This window comes from Parasteatoda tepidariorum, chromosome 1 (genome assembly GCF_043381705.1).
Source record: "Parasteatoda tepidariorum isolate YZ-2023 chromosome 1, CAS_Ptep_4.0, whole genome shotgun sequence".
NCBI classification, from domain to species: domain Eukaryota; kingdom Metazoa; phylum Arthropoda; class Arachnida; order Araneae; family Theridiidae; genus Parasteatoda; species Parasteatoda tepidariorum.
In genome coordinates, this window is record NC_092204.1 from 71791048 (window position 1) to 71809179 (window position 18132).

The 18132-nt window shown below is 27.5% G+C and overlaps 1 protein-coding gene across 1 annotated transcript in view; it reads left to right on the forward strand.

Moving 5' to 3' along the window:
* Positions 1-4367: 4367 nt before the first annotated feature.
* The window catches only part of LOC107447974 (spermine synthase), a 24642-nt gene continuing 10877 nt past the window's right edge, over positions 4368-18132 (forward strand). Inside the window, exons 1-8 of the mRNA XM_016063029.4 lie at positions 4368-4521; positions 6429-6503; positions 7715-7835; positions 7946-8036; positions 8139-8194; positions 9462-9637; positions 14134-14288; positions 15471-15560. Of these exons, the coding sequence (XP_015918515.1) occupies positions 6440-6503; positions 7715-7835; positions 7946-8036; positions 8139-8194; positions 9462-9637; positions 14134-14288; positions 15471-15560 (753 nt within the window). The 5' untranslated portion in view covers positions 4368-4521; positions 6429-6439. The remainder of the gene's footprint in view (positions 4522-6428; positions 6504-7714; positions 7836-7945; positions 8037-8138; positions 8195-9461; positions 9638-14133; positions 14289-15470; positions 15561-18132) is intronic.

An 18132-nucleotide genomic window follows, 5' to 3' on the forward strand; every position in this document is an offset into this window, starting at 1 on the left:
GTTAAAAAAAACTACTTTTTCGAAAATTGGAGGAACTAGAAGAAGAGGGAAACCAGCTACAAGATGGTTGGACAGTGTTGAGAAGGACTTAAAATTGTTGGGAATAAACAGGTGGAAAAATCTGGCTCTAAGTCGCCCTGTCTGGAGGCAACTAATTGAGAAAGCCTTGGCCTGCATTAGGCTGTAGTGCTGAAGAAGAAATTTTTACATTAACTTTTATTTATTTTTCTTAAAGAAATAAGATACGTTTCACGACTTTTATATTATTCTAGCTCGTTGCGCTCACCAACCCCACGATAGCTACAATAATTTTTTATTTCTTGACCATAAATGGATTGTTACATCTAAATTAAAAAGTTTTCAATAGAAAGACCCAAAAGTATTTTACTGTAATCAAACATATTCTGCTTTATTGATTAAGTCTGTGATTCTATTAGAGCGAAATTTATACTACACCATTGCAACTTTATAGATAATTTTGTTTTTTTAATTCCCCCCCAGAGTTTATTTATTAATAGTGTGAAGAGTTAATTCATAATTAAGTTTTACAATTTTGCATTCATTATTTGTTGACTGGACGGAATTTTTCACAAAGCTTATAATAAAAGCAAAAATAAGTTATTTACAATTTAATAATTTTAAAATAGTTAATAAGTTGTGATACCGATTCAAATATGTTTACTATGAAATCTTACGAAATAAAGTAGTATCATTGAACTATTTTATGATAAAGAAACGTCTCTTTCAGTTTTGAGCCTTAAATTTGGAATATTAATCAAAATAAAAGATGTAATAAAAAATGTAGATAGATAAATATTATAAATAAATACTTTTACATTAGGGATAAAAAATATTTTATAGGTAAACACTTTTAAATTAGGTATAAAGAATATTTTAATTAATTTTATTCTATAAGATTAATTATTTTTATTTCCTACTTTTTTTTAGTTTTTATGCAATTAAATATTTTTTTCCTTGTTTGTTTGCAATATTACGGAGGAAGTTTTTAGAGATTGCTAATTATTGATGACATTATATATATAAAGTACTTAAACAATCATTAGTTAGCAATGTAATGAACAGCAATGCTGGAATTTATGCTTTTTTCAATTATGTCATTAATTGCTGCTTTTGTCCTGAGACTTAATAAAAAGTTTTGGGCTTATACAAGATAGTAGATAACCATATGAATTGAATGGTGTATGTTATTTATAATTTTTTTTCTCCGAAAACTTAGATGACCTCATTGACTTACATGATATTTTCTAATTTCGAAATTCATGAACACAAATTTCATAGTGATAGATAGTAAGATTATAATTAGATCTCAGCCTTTCACTTATTCTATAGCTTTTTTTTGAAATTTTTTTTATTTAATTTTGAAAGTTTGAAGTTTGTAAATTTGAAAATTATAGAAATTCACAGTCTTCTCTTCTCTTGTTTTTTTAAATATATATATATATATATATAAGATAAATGTTAAAGATGGATATCTGGCATTCTTAAATCTCGTCATTTTTTCGTTACTTTAGATTGACATCAACTGACGACCATGCTTATAAAATAAAGATTTCGACAGAAAATAATTAGTTTCTCTACAACAATGTGTGAATGGTCACAATTTAAAACAAAAAAAATCAGAAAAAATCATGCAAAAAGAACGAAAAATTGCAATTACAAANGTAAGATCTATCTTAGATTTGCATTTTTTTAAAGTGATACTTACACAATCAATACTTAGTAGGATAACCCTTATTTTTTAAGACAGCTTCACAGCGTCTTTTCATCGAGTGAACGAGTGTTTGGAGTTCATCTTTCGTAATCACATGGTGCCAAGAATCAATTATAGCTTCAATAAGTTGTCTTTTATTGGATGGGCATTTTTTTTGTACAAGAATTTTTAAACGTTGCCACAAATTTTCAATTGGATTGAGATCAGGACTGTTTCCTGGTCATGGTAATATATCCATGCCTTTATTTTGAAACCATGTTTTGCATACTTTCGCTGTGTGGTATGGAGCTGAGTCCAGCTGAAAAATAAATGATGCGTTGTTGGGGAAGAGATCCCTGATGGAAGGTATCAATTTTGGTTTCAGGACAGTTTCCGTGTATTTTTTAGCATTCAGGATGCCATCAATCACTTGAATTCGGCCCACACCATCTGCAGACATACATGTCCAAAACATGACATTTGTTGGGTTTTTTGTAGTTGCTTCAATGCAATCAGGATGAAGTGCTTCACCTATTCTACGTCTCACGTATTTTCTGCCATCACTACCAAAGAGCGATATTTTACTCTTATCGCTCCAGATTACTTGCTTCCATTGATTTTCTGACCATTTAATGTGTTCTTTTGCCCACTTAACTCGTTTTCCGCGTTGATTTTGATTTAAATATGCTTTTTTTACTTAGAATTCTAACTTGTAGTCCAAATCCTGATAACCTTCTTCTTATTGTTATTGAACTTACTGCAATACCCGCTGCATTCATTTCAAATCTAATGGCATCTGATGAAATTTTTCTATCTTGAAGGCATAGCCGTTTCATTTTTCTATCAGCAGTAGCACTTGTGCATTTTTCCGGCCTGATTTGGCATCCCGAAGGCCAAAAAATGCATCGAAACTGTCCAGAAACCAAAATTGATACCTTCCATTAGGGATCTCTTCCCCAACAACGCACCATTTATTGTTCAGCAGGACTCAGCTCCATGCTACACAGCTAAAGTATGCATAACATGGTTTCAAAATAAAGTCAAAGATATATTACCATGGCCAGGAAGCAGCCCTGATCTCAATCCAATTGAAAATTTGCGGCGACGTTTGAAAATTCTTGTACGAAAAAACGTCCATCCAATAGAAGACAACTTATTGAAGCTGTAATTGATTCTTGGCACCATGTGATTACGAAAGATCAACTCCAAACACTCGTTCACTAGATGAAAAGACGCTGTGAAGCTGTCTTAAGAAATAAGGGTTATCCTACTAAGTATTGATTGTGTAAGTATCACTTTAAAAAGATGCAAATCTAAGATAGATCTTACTATTAGTTGCATAACTTTTTTTGTAATGCAGATATTGTAATACTGTATTTATTATTAAATTCTACATTAAATTACCTTCAACTTGATATGTAAACGTTTGTATTTAAATGAAAATTAATATATTCTATAAGCACACAAAGTTGAAAAACATGAAACTTTCAAAAAATGTCCACACTTTTGGCCACCACTGTATATATATTTATATGTATTGTCGTTGCCAGAATGTTCTCAATATCATAATGCGAAAACTATTTGGTGAATTTGTTCACACAATTATAAAAATGATATTCTGATTTTGAATTGTTATTCACGCTTGCATTGGTTTTTGATTTCTTTTCTTTTCTTTTTTCAAACACTAAGCAATTTTAGTTTGACAAAAACTTTTAGCTGTAAAATTATAATTTTTTTCTTGCTGTGACGTATTTGCTTGAAGATGTGCATCAACAGTTTCCTTTTTCTAAGTTTCGAATTAGTTTTTGTGTTTCTAAATTATTCAGTTTCTTCTTTTTTACGATATTCGGCTTTATTGATGTGAAGGAAAAACTAATCGGAGTATAATTATTGTTTTTTTTCCTTTCCTTTTTTTTGCAGCCATCTATTATTATGTCAGAAGATATGAAGGACCATAGTGCTTCTTTTTTTAAATTCTGTACTTGTTCACTTATAAAATTCCGTTTTCAGCTTTTCATTAAATTTCAAACGTATAATTCGGATATACTAACAAAAATTAGTATGTCAACTCTCCATTTTGCAAAAATAATATGATAATTTATTTTTCAGTTAAACTTTTTGTATTTTTTCTATTAGGAGACTTGGTGTTATTATTCGAGTAAATTGAAATTGAGAGATTTTTAAAATTTTCTCGGAGGTATTTTCTATTTCAGATTGTTGGATCTGCTTTACGTCAGATTTTTGTTTGTTTAGTTGAAGTTTAGCTGATTATTCTTCCTATAATTTTTCTCAATTAATGCTGTTTATTACAATAAGCTGCGCAGCCTTGTAAAATCAGTAAGATTGATTCTACAATTTTTTGCCTTATTTAAAAAAAAAAACGGATATAAATTTAAATTATAAGGCGTTACTATAATGTATTTTAAAACCAGTTGAAAAATATTAAATTCAAACCATATGAGCAGATAGATTTTTAAGGATTTCTAATTTATAAGTTTTAAGTTTGCGCGAAGGAATGAATGGAATTCATATCCCGTGCGCGTTTAAATAATACAAACACAATTTGTCGAAGCCTAGAAGTTACCTTACTCGAAGTATTCTTTACGTGGCGCTAGGTGGCGCTTTGAGCAAAAAGTGAAAAGCTAGTATTCAAATAAAGTAGGGTTAACATAAGTACAAATTGCTTTAACGAGTTTAATGGCAACAAATTGGATCGGCCGGTATTTTGCTTTTGCTCTGCAATATTTTAGTTTTACAATTAAGATAAATATTTATTTATAAAATCGCCTTCCTTTTACATAATTTCTCAAGTTAGTATAGAATTTCCGTATATATTTTAGTTAAATGCATGCAATATTTTTATGTATAAAATTTTATTCGAGGTATTGAAATGTTGTGTTTACATTGCAAAATTTTTTAGCCTCTAGTAATTGTATGTCATTTATGACTAATGAAACTTCTTATCGTTAAAGTAGTTAGCTGATTTTGTATTTGATCAAATTTTTGTCCCATAATTTTTGTATTTTACATTCATATTTATGTAAATTTTTTTTACATAGTTTTTTTTTTCTTTTTTATTGTAAGTGGTCAGTGAATGATTTGAATCATATTAATTGCTTGAGATATACCGGGTATATTTTAATTAACTAGTATATGGCCAGAGATTTTCTTACCCGCTGTTTACCCAGACCCTGCAAAAGAATTTTACAACAAGGAATCACTTATTCAGCACAGCTATATTTAGAATAACAACCTTAAATTATTCAAGCATGCAATTTTGGGAATCCATGCATTCCATCAGTTTCTTAACAATCAAGCTGAAATAACTGCTTAAGCATAACTGTGCAAAATTTTAATTTAGAGAAACCCTTTAAAATGGACAACTTTGCGACAGAGAAATACATTCGCTAAGGAGCTGCTTTAGAGTTTTCTGCTAAAAATTTTATTAAGTAGTATGAAGAACATAAAATTTCTTCCATGAACTTTACATTAACCCTTGCATTTTAATTATATATCTTTTTTTAACGAAAAATCTGGTTTCACTAGAATAATATTATTATTAGAATATTAATTTTTTTAAATTTAAGTTTAATTCTCTCAGCAGAACAAATAAAATTGGGCGTAACTTTAAATTATTGTTAAATTGATGTTTTTCTCTGATGCAATTTTTTAAAGCTTTTTGAAGTGACTATTTTCTTGAGTTTTTTCAGGTTCTTTTTTTGTTGTTTCCAATGCTCTTCTTTCTACATACCATTTACTAATGCCTGGACGTTCAAGGTGTCTACAATATTGAAGTATACCTTAGATAAAGACTGTATTTTCAGAGCGTTTAAATTTTATGTTTGCCGTATTTTGAACTAGATATCACATACAGTATATATGTAATGTGACATAATCTGACTGACTAATGATATGTTCACGAGTATTCAATGTAACAGTATTTGACTCTAACGAAGTATAAATAGTTCAAAAATTAAATTCGTAAAACGGTGAGCGATAGACACAAGTGGTTTACATATTTTAATTGCATTAAAAAATTTATTGGAAACTTAGATACCTGCAACTTTTTAAAATTCGTTTATCAGTGTAATTCAATTTGCAAAATAGTTTGTGTTGTTAGAAAACTTAAAAGTTACTCTTGTTACAAAATTAAATTTAGAGTAACTGCAGATAAATTGTATGGATCAGTTTCAAACCATTGACCTTTCTAAATACAGATATCCATATAAATATTTCTTGATTTTAGAAATATCAAAAGTGTTTGTTTTTTATTTTTTTAAAAGTGCTAATTTTTCATTGGGAGTTTGTAAAAGGAGCTTAATTTCCTTGTTTTGGTAAAAGGAATTTTTATCACCATTTGCTTTTTTGCTGTGAATTACACAAAAAGCGTGGTTTTCTCAACAGTGTTATTCATTATGATCAGCTTTAACATATTGTCTTACATATCGTACAGACTTAGTCTTTATCGTAAGCCGGAAGAGAAAGAAATTTAGTTACTGGTCCTACTGACCTGTGACTAAATTTACTTGATTTCAGTCCCAATTATTAATGTCATTGATGTTTCAATAATTGTGATAATAGGTACATTTTATAGGTAATAAGTTTTTACGACTAATTTCAGGGGTTCAGTACTTAGATAACTATAATTTTTGTTTATCTTTTTTCTTTCTTTCTTTTTTCATTTTATGTTTGTTAAAAACGAATTTATTTCTTTTAGTCCATCAAAAAATGCCAGAAGCCAGAACATCAATGATTGATCTACAAGTTGATCCTGCCATATTAGCTGATCCAAGTAAATAATTTTTTTTTTTTAAAAATATAATTTGAGATAGAGATTTTTTTGTCATTTATGCACATTTTGTTGATATCCTTGATCTTTGGTCAAGAAATTTTTTTAGAAGATCTGTGTTGTGTAAAAAATGTATTTTACTTTATCATTGAATTTAGAGCATTAAAATTTTAAAAAGTTAGACATTTTAAGGGGTGACACGAAGGTTTAGTTACATTGATTATTTTATGCAGACACATTAGTTTATTAAATAAACTTTATTTGTATTATATTACTTTTAAGTTTTTAGGATGGTTTTGTTCATGTAAGTAGTACTGTTATTCAGAATAGTTAAATTTGTTTTGAGAACAGTAAATGCTCCTTTAAAATTTATATAGTAATAATATAGAGTAATTAATAATAATAGCTGAATATAGTAATTATCTTTAGAATAATTCGTGCTTTATAGTAATCAGAAAGTTTAATAATAATCCTAAAGTTTAATAAAGACAGAGCATTTTTATGTTAAAAATATACAATTCCAATTATTGTTTCTTAATTATTGCATCAAAATTATTGCATATTAAATTAAAATTAAATTTGCACATTAAAATTATTGCAATTAATTATTGCATATAATTATTGCATCAAAATCTTCACATGCTCAGAAAGTCTTTACTTATTCATTTTCATGAAAGCATCCGATAAATATGAAAGTATGCTTTGCTTTTCATCCCTTTCTAAAATTGTGTAACACAATTTAAAACAAAAAGTGCTGCCATTATGATAATAGGTGAGCTGTAATCTGTCTGCTTTATCGACTTGCCCTACCTATTTTACTATATTAAATTATTTTAGTCTTTTTTTTATTCATTTATTTTATTATCTTTGGCAAAATAGTATTAGTTTCTTTCTCATAGTACGCCACAGATCTCCCTTGTCAGAGTCTGCAGACTTTTTTTGCACTATATTTTTAGTATTCAAAAAATGAATTGAAAAATTGTACTTAAAAAGAATATATCATGTGCTTATTGATACAAACCTGTATTAAATAGCTTTAAACATGTAATGATAATGCTTTTCTTTTTTCTTTCTCTTTATAGTTAGCCGTCTTTTTTTATATTTTTTCGTATATTGTGAATTTTGTTGCTCTGTTATTTTATTATTTAAACTGTAATTGTAAGTTTAGTTTCATTTAATAGAAAATATTAAACTGTTTTTTTTTTCTTTTTTAGCTAAATGTTCTGAAGTCATAAAACAAGTTGAAGAAGTTTTTCAGCCCCTATTTATTTCTAAGAAGTCTGAAACAGTGCTCGGGGATTCCCATTTAGTTGTTTTTAGCAATGAAGATGGAACGTTAGTATTAAAAATATTTTCCTTCATTTTTTTCCCCCAATGTTATATCAATTTATCAAGATCATCAATTTTAACCAATATATATATATATGTATTTTTTTTTTTTTCAGTCTTACATGTATTTTTAAAAGTTATCCCTTTGGCTTAGTTACCATCACTTTTGAAGATTGTTTGGAGGAATCTAAAGAATTTACTAATCCAGTTTGTATTATTGTTTTAAACTTAATATTTTCTCTAAGTAATGTATATTTTGTATTGAAGCAAAGATGTAGAAATTTATTACTATTTGTTTTTCTGTCCTAGAAATTAGAAGATATACGAAAAAGTCTTCTGCAGCATATAAAATGTAAAGCTGAAAAGTACGTAAAATTGTTTTCTATCATAAAAAAAATAAAAAAATTCTTCAATTGTATTTCTATTAAGAAAATATGTATTTCTATTAGTTTTTCTCTTCATTTACATTGTTGCCATCTCTATTTTGAGTTTAGCAAAACATCAAATAGTATTGCTATGTATAAAACATAAAAAGGGGAAAAGACCCCCCCCCAAAAAAAAATAAATTTCATTGTTATTATAACTATTTGTAAATTTCCTATATTATATTATCTTATTACTAGTCATCTTATGTGTCACATTTATATTCACTTATGACCTTGCTATTCTTGATTGTCGTTGCATGCTGGTAATATTATAATTTAGCAGATTATACCATAATAAAAATTATAGTTAAATTATAGTGTATAATAAAAATACAATTATATGAGATTCATTACTTTAACTCATATTGAGAGTTTAGCTGCATTGAAAACATAAAAAATTAAGACGCATTAGCCAGACTTCACACTATATTTCTAACGCACTGTAAAGCCTGAATTACTTAAAAAGTTAAAGATGTTGAATTTTACAGGATGCTTGACTTTCCTCAGACCTAATTTAAAAAAATAAAAATACCTGTTATTATTTTTGACTTAATCAAGAAGAAAGAGTACACAAATCATAGCATCTTTTAAGTTTAAGTAAGTGCAAAACCAAACTTCAGAGAAAAGTTACTTTATTTTAAAGTTTAAATTGTAATTAGGCAGTATAATAACTATAAATGTTAATTCAGATTAATTTGATTCTTTACAATTTAAATCTATTTAGTTCTTCTTTCATAAATCTTTGAGTTCATCTTCACAAATCTAAAATCAATGTGATGGTGTTTCATTAACTTGTGTTGCAATCCTACTTTTTTATCGTACTTCTTTAATCTATTTATTTAATATATTATGAAAAAAATGTAATAAATAATGTGTTTCATTGAGAAGGTGGGAAAATTAAATAAAAACTTTTTTCTTAAGTACATGTAAATTTCTAGTGAAATAGTTTTTTTAAAATTTTTTATTACATGGTGTGTATACAAATTTAAAGTATTTTAAGTTTAGATCATAATAACTCATTATAAATTATTCCATTATTATTTTTTCTTTAAATTTTTGAAGTATCAAGAGCTATATGGTTTGAAGTTTTCATGTATCAATCATGAAATCATTCGTAGTTTTTATGTTTGAATCATTCATAGTTTTCATGCATGAAATCGTTCATAATTTTTATGTATGTATATATCTATTTATTTTTTCTTTTTAGAATACCTATTGTTAAAAGAGGATCTGCTGTTCCTTTATATTTTACTACTGCAGATGAGCGTATTTTAGAATATGATTTTGATAAAGTTATTTTTCTTGAAGATTCTCCTTTTCAAAATATAAAAATACTTCATTCTCCAACTCTTGGGAACTGCTTGCTACTTGATGATTTGCAAAGTTAGTCAAATTAAATTGTCTTGTTTGCTAGTAAATTAAAGAAGTGACTGTTAGTGAATTTGATACATAATTAATATATTGATAAAATCAATACTTCTCTTAGTGCTTTTGTTTATATTGTAAGTTTAGTATAAAAGTTATAAAATAAATTAAAATTGAATGTGATCATTAGATTTCTTATTCAGCGTTTTATAGCTCTTTTATGCTTCATGTTTTAAAAAATATTGTTCTTTTCCTTTTTATTTTTAACTATAGATATTTTTCAAAAATTTTACATTTGCTTCATAAGTTTTAATGCATAGACTTTGCCGTTTTTAAAATTTATCTGTTTTAAAAAAAAAAAAAAAAAAAAAAAAATTTTTTTTTTTTTTTTTTTTTTTTTTAATAAGTTGATAAGCAATTTTAATTTTTTTTTTTCCCATCTTTAAATGAGAAAAAACATTTGTGTTATAATAAAATTCGTATAATAATATAATTTGTACTAGTGACACAAAGGTCGATCCAGGCGGAAATCTTAGGGTTATTTTGTGACCTCTTCACAAAATTTAATTTAAAATTATCAATCACAATTCAAATTAACTTGTTTTTAAAATCTGCAATTGTGAATTGTATTCTCCTATTTTTTTAAAATCAATATTGTGGTTAATCTTCACGTGACATAATTATATTATTAAGATTACAATTCGTATAGCCATTTATCAAAAAAGTGGAGGATCCCTCCCTCTCATCATTGGTATGCGGCCAAGGAACCGGGCTCTTCACTTGTTCATGTAGGTGATAGAGCATCTCAAACAGCTATTTCCAGACTGGCAAGCAGACACACGAACAGTCTCTCGTACTTTAAAGGAAAAAAGACTTATGCAGTCTGCTCTAAATGTGAAGCCCAGCAGGCCTCAGCAGAACATATCCTCGACTGCTTGGGCCTTTCCAAGGAGGACTTATATGCTTCTCCACTTCTTGTAATCGACTTTTTGAGGGTCAACGACTTACTGGATCTTGTCTGACCTCGTCAGACAATTAGAGGATAAGCAACAACAACAACAATTCGTATTTGTGCAATTTTGATTTGTTTCTACACGATTTAAAGAAATTAAACATAGTAATTCGTATTCACATGATTTTAAATTACTCATCAAGGTTTAAAAATCACACGTCGTGATTTGTATTCTTGTGTTTTTAAAATTCAATATTGCGATTAGTAATCACATGATTTTAAAAATCAACTAGCACATTTCGTATTTGCACCTATCTTTGCATCTTGTTTTCTATTCAGATCATATAAAAATCCATCTTTTATCTACTGATTGAAGTTATAGACATTTTAAAGTTAAAAGTTCAGTTGTATGTCTAAAATTTTAATGCTTGTGTTTAAACAGATTTCAATTGCTATTTATCAATAAAAAAGTCCAATAAAAGGAAGAATTTGCAGAAGAGCGTTTTCCTGCCCTGTTTACTTGATTATTGTTTATGTTGTACAGTTTTGCATGATGTACAGTGCGCCGAGAAAAAAAGGACCACTCTGAATAACTTTTGATCTAATGAGGTAATCTTTCTTTAATCTTTCAGGTTCTAGGTCTCTATCTTAATGGTTCGAGGGGGTAACCTCGAGTATGCTAGCTACTTAGTGCAGACAATATTTTAAGATACGAATTCAGGCGTACTTAAAATATTGTACTTTCATACACAGGGTTCCCACGGTCCTTGAAAGTCCTTGCATTTTTTTTTTGCTAAATTTAGGTCCTTGAAAGTGCTTGAAAAACGTCTTAGGTCCTTGAAAAACTTGATAGGTCCTTGAATTTGTCCAATACTGCCGGCGGAAAACTGCAGAAAATATTTTGTCCTCTTTTTACAAATGCATGGATGATGGTTAAAAGCTCTCTAAAATACTTCAATTATCCATGGATGGACCCTATGTCAATTGGAAATTCTATTAGAAGCTTCAGTGTGAATTAAAAGAGAAATATTCCCACCAGGTCATATTCATTGGCAGTTGTGGATTACACATAACGAATAATGCTTTTAAACATGGTGAAAATGGGATATGTTCCTTCAAATTTTTATTTTCAGAAAGAATTGTTGCTGCATAACATTTAGAGAAGGTTGTGTAAATTATGGATAAATAATTTCAGAAACGATGTTTAATAGAGGAGAGGGGGGTTATGGAATAGTCATGGAATATGGAATACCTAAGATTTAGCTCTGTCTTTCATGCAGCCTTCACATGGAAATACACAGGATTAAAGGATTTCACCATTAACACCTCATTACCATTAGTGCTGAAAATGATTGTGCTGAATATGATTTTGTGAATTAACATGTAAAACCAGTAGGGTTGTTTTTAAAAAAATATAAATTTTAGTCCATAATACATATACTCTCTTCTCTCTATATAGGCAAAGCATTTAGGTATTATATTTGAAATTAATTATTGCCACAACAAGCATTGTTGCTTCTAGTAAAATAGAAGAGAATAATTTTTAATATTGGTCTTAGATTAAGGTCCTTGAAAAGTCCTGGAAAGTCCTTGAATTTCAATCTCATCATAGAGTGGGAACCCTGATACAAAAACTTACTTTCTCTGAATAAATATATCCTTTTTTTTGACAGATTCAAATTTTTAACATCCAAAATATAAGGGGTAGCAGCCATCCTGGAAATATGGTTCAATTAGTTTGGTCAGGAGTACGACCCAAAGTTTGAACTCCTTAATGTTAACTTTTCTTTTTGCATATTTTGCTACATCCCGAACATTTTAAGCAAATAGAAAAATTTATGTACACAATTATAAAATTTGTTAATTCAAAGATAATTCTTTGCAAAAAATAAATTTCAGTATATATTTAATATTTAATTTATATAATAGTTGAAAAAATTTTTAATTGTAAGGTATAAAATTTTTTACATCTTTTTAAAGTATCTAATTTTACATGTCAAAATACAAAATTTTAGCAAAATCAATTAACTAGTTTTAGAGAAATCGAATTTTTAAAAAAAATTTATAGTTGAAACTCGATTTCTCAGGAACTATGCAACCGATTTTGTTCAAAATTTGTATTTTGCCATGTAAAATCACATACTTTAGAATGATGTAAGAAATCGTATACCTTTTTGACCATTAGTAAATAAAATGATAGATAATTTCTGAAATTTATTTTTTGCTTTTGCATTTTTTTTAGTTTTAGATAAAAAAATTTTAAAATTGTGTGCAAAAATATTTCAATTCACTTAATAAGTTCTTGAGATTTGGTGAAATATACAAAAAGTAAAATTAACATTAAGCAGGGATGTGATTCTTCCGCGAATTCACGGATTTCCGCTTTTTTTCAGATTTTTCCATTTTTTTCACTAATTTCCGCATAAATTTTTTTGCACAAGTAAAAATATTTTATGAGGAGTTTAATTTTCCTCGGAGCATAAGTATTGAAGTCCTCATTCCCTCCTCTGAAGTTTCTGTAAAAATCTTTTCCTAGGGATAAAACTGGTTGACCTTTTTCATTAAGGGATTCTCATTAATTCGGAACTTTGGTTCGCTCTTTTGACCAAACTATGGAGATCATATTTCCCAGATTGCAGTTATTTTCTAGATTTTGGGGATTAGAAATCTGAATCTGACGAAAAGAAGGTATGTTTATTCAGAGAAAATATGATTTGTGTCAGATTTTGTAACTTAAAACATTATCAGAACTAATTAATTAGCATATTTGAGATCATCCCCTCAAATCATTAAGATAGAGTCCTAAAACATGAAGATCCAACTATTAGATAAAAAGTTATTTAGGGTGATCGGTTTTTTTTTGTTGCTCACTTTGTATATGTGTTATCCTGTGGACAACTAATTATCTCCAAACCTTTATTTGATATTATGATCTAGCAAGGAATAAAATTTTTTAACAAATCATTGTAAAAAAAATTTTCTTAGTATTTTATTAACTGCATATACTTATTTCGAAATATTTTAATTAAACATAAAATATAGTGATTGCTATATTTATATAATATTTTTGTTAAACATAAAATATAGTTAAGAAATTTTTGCAAAAATAATTTTCATTTTTCATAATGTTTCTCAAAAATAGGCCTTAAAAAGAAATTCTGGATCGACCCCTGGATACAATTTTCCTATTTGAATTCAATAATTATTGAAACCGTAATTACTCATTACGTCAGTTACGTATATAATTTATTGAACTATTTCTAATTCTGGTGTAATATTCACGAAATATTGAAAACTCTTTTAGTTCTTAATCTTTAAAAGGACGTAAATATCACTTTGTATTTTTTTAACTTTGAAATGGTCTATTTTTTGCCTTTTGTTTGTAACAGCTTAGTAAGCATTACTTAATCTTACATTACTAGCTGCTAGAAAATATTATAAAAAGTAGAAACATCATTAAAAATATGTTCAAAATTGTTAATGCAAGACAAATTAAACTTGTCTTTTGTAATTATTTCTTTTTTCTTCTATGTAATTGATATTATTCTTTATTTGTATACAGATTTAGCAGAAAGTGATTTAAATTACACAAGGGGTGTAATGAAGTATGGTACAATTCCCTATGCAGGAAAGGATGTCCTTATTCTTGGAGGAGGAGATGGTGGTTTGTTACATGAATTACTGAAAGAAAAACCAAAATTTGTTACAATGGTTGATATATCCTTTCTATTGTATATGATTTAAAGTTGCAACATATTGCTGTAAATTTTTTAGTGAGTTGTCATGCATAAGTAGTTAGATATTATTGTTATTTTAAATTGATTATTGCTTTTTAAACTAATTTATTGTAAAATTATTTAACTTAGAGGATTTTACTAAATTTATATATATATATATTTCTTTATCTTTAAAAATATTCTAAAAGCAATTTATGATGTTAAACCTCGTTATTAGGGTATCCTGCCTGTAAACGGAAAATTTTTTTGGCACCAAGAATGTCCGCTTAACCGAGGTTTCACTGTGTGTGTATATACATATATATATATAACCTAGATATGAGTTTAAGATAATGCCATTATATTAAATGTAAACATAATTGGATTATGTTTTTATTCTTTAAGGAATTATATTTACTTGAGAGCTTTAGAAGTTTATAAAGATACATAAATAAGAATACAATAATATACAATTTTTATTACAAGAAAAAAAAATTGAGATGACTGATTTTGAGCACTTCATACATCTTACATATCTCTCATATACTTTTTACACATATCTCTTTAATGACTTTGGTATCTGTGAATTTCTACAAGAAGTCTGTCAATGTCTTAAGTTAGAGCAAACTCGTAGCTCTTGAATTTCACGATAACTTAGCTTTTTTTTTTATATAAATTTTTTTCTAAATGTTTCTTTTCATTAATTTCATTTCTCCATTTATTAGATAATACTATTTTTTCTCAAATGTCCAAATTTTCCTAACTATTCAAAATTTTTCAAGATACTGCTTGTTCTCATTCTTTTTTTGTTTCTTAGTTTTTTTAATAAATTTAATTCTGTTTATTGATTTACCAAATAACATAAACTATCATAAATATTAAGAAATTTGCTTAGCCTTTTTAAAAGGCAAGTTTTTTTTTTCTGTCCGTCAGATATTAAATAATAGTTTTTTTAGCCTCTTTTATACTCTTTCAAAAAGACATATATTTAAACAAATATAGCAAGTCTATTTAACAAATTATTAAAATTTGGCTGTTTATAATTTAAAACAGATCAAACATATCGAAACTTATTTTTCCTTGTAATAATAAACTTTGTTTTTATTGAATACATTTTAAAAGAATTTCATTGTTATGTATCCATTTAATTGCATGTTGAAAGTATTTTTCTTAATTGGGCCACATTGACCAAATGGTTATAGATGCCTGTCGATTACATTTAAGAGGCTGTTGTGGTGATTCTTTAGACAATTTAGAAGGTCCAAATTATAAAGTAAGTATTTATTTAAATAAATTGTTAATTGATTAGAACTTATTAATGTAGTAGCTATATGAAGACTTGGAAAAAAATTAATGTAAATAAAACTTACAGAAATAATGTTAGGTCAATTTGTGCTGTCACCATCAGAAGTGCTAAACTGCATGTTCTGGCTACTCTTGATATTTTTAGTGCTTATGAAATAATAGTTTTTTAATGTATTTAAAATTTTAATAGCATTCAAAACATCACAATATGTTTACTAAGTCCTAGATGTACTTGTTTGATTTTAAAAAAAAGTTTCAGCAGCTAAATTATTTAAAATCTGATGTAAATATTTAATATCTCTCTCAATTATTTAAATCACTCTAAATGTTAGAGAAAACTTTTATGGATTTTTGCTGGAGAAGTTGGTAGATAGACCAGCTCTATAAATTAGCATTGCTTCAGGAGCTGTATTAGTATTGTATTTCTCGATATCTTTTAGTATGCGATCTTGTATTTATTTCCTTATATTATTTGCAAGGGAGTAAGTAACCTTAGTTTGTCACCAAGTGATTTAGGCTCACGTTTTTGTGATGTTAAGATAATTTATTTTGGTCATTTTTATTAAAAACTGTTATGTGTTATGCAATAGAAACGAAATTCATACTGTTTTTTAAAGGATAATAAGATTTTTGTTCCCTATAGTAACAAGAAATAATAACTGCCTTTTTTTTTTGAATTTGTGCCTTTTGAAACTTTACCAACTTTTATTTTCAACAAATTTTTTATAAATTTGTTAGTGATTATCTTAAAAATTGTCTTCTTTTTACATATAAATTAAGAGCACTAAAAATTTTAAGTGCATCTAATTCGTCACACTAAATGAGTTACTCTGAAATTTCATAAGAAATATTTTTATCATCAATGTTTGAGAATTTTATTTAATTTGAAAATTTGACATAAATATAATATATTTTTGCATGCTACATTATACTTTTAGCTGTGTCCCCTGCTTGCTGCATTCCTAACTCTAAATTGCTTCGCAGTCTTGGTTTCTTGTTTTGAAACAGAAATTTCTTTGAAAACAGAATTTTATTCCATTTTATATGTTTTATTAATCCCCTGATGAAATAATGATCTTTACCCTATTTTTTTTTGTAATTTTAAATCTACTCAGAAGACAAGTATTAGAACAAACACATCTTCAGTGACTTTTGGTGCAAATCTTAACTGGCTTCTGCATTTCAGAGATTGGGAAACTACTGAAATTTCCCAAAGGCAATAGATCTATGACCTTTGATGTAGTTGCCTTTGAGTATAGTTTTTGTTAACAGTCTAGCTTATGTAGAGAATTTATTTATTTAAGGGTAGCATAAATTTCTATCGTGATTTTTTGTTAAAAAAAATTACAGCTTTTTACTTGCATTGCAACTATTTGCTAGTCTCATAAAAAGTATGTCTAAGCTTGGCACTTACGTTACTTGCTTTATGCTTTTTTTGTGTGTAATATTTGTATATTTTGTAATAAAAATGAACTATCTTTATAATAACTCATTGATCAAAAATTTAGTAGGATAAATGATAGAAATTGATCATTTTCTGTATTTTTTGATGTAATATATTTCCAGCTGATTTTGCGATAATATTTAAAAGAGTTTAATATTGTATAACCAAAAGCCAAGAACCCTTATCTGTTTAAGATTTATTTTATGAGTAAATTGAACATTACTAATTTCAAATATAGTTATCACTATCTTTAAATAGTTAATTATTTCTTGAACTTCTATACTTGATTCTTTTTTAAAAACTAGCTCCTCAATAATTTGTATTTCGTAATTCAACTTGTATGATAATAACTATCCAAAGTATTGTTTCTAGTATTATATGTGGCTAAATAATTTGAAAATGTTTGTGCTCGATGTTAGCATTGCGTAATTATTTATTATGAAACTCGTTAATTATTATCTTTTTTTCTTCTTCTTTGCTTGCAACATCAGCAAAGGATGCTTATAATATAAATATTTCTAGATATAAATTACGTGTCCTACTTTTTTTTCAGCAAAGAATATATGGTCATTCTTAAAATGAAAAGTGTGAAAAGTTTTGAAAAAAAAAAAAAATATACTCTTTTTGAAGTGCAAAAGCCGTCAAATAATTTGAAATCATTTTGTTTCACTTTTCTTCTTTACCTATAGTATTAATATTGCATTTGTCAGGTAAAAAAAAAAGGAGGAATATAACCTGGATATCTTATTTCTTTGAAGGTCTGTTAATAGGATGATTCTATTACTACAGGGTGCGTAGCGTTTGTAAAAAGTACTTAAAGGTGCTTTTTTGGGGATTTCGTTTTTAAAAGCTTTTAAAGGTGCTTTTTTCAGCTGGCGTTTTTAAAAAATGCTTTTTTTTTCCGAATAATTATTTTTTTCCCCTTCAGTGATATCTGGTGGATCCCTTGCATTTCACGAAAAATGGGGAGTTTGGTACGTGATCATTCACGCGGACTTCATGTCGTACCCACGTTATGACTTGCGCATGCGCGCACACTTGAAACCGAAACCCGAGTACTCCAATTCGGATAGAGAATATCAGATCCTTATGAAAT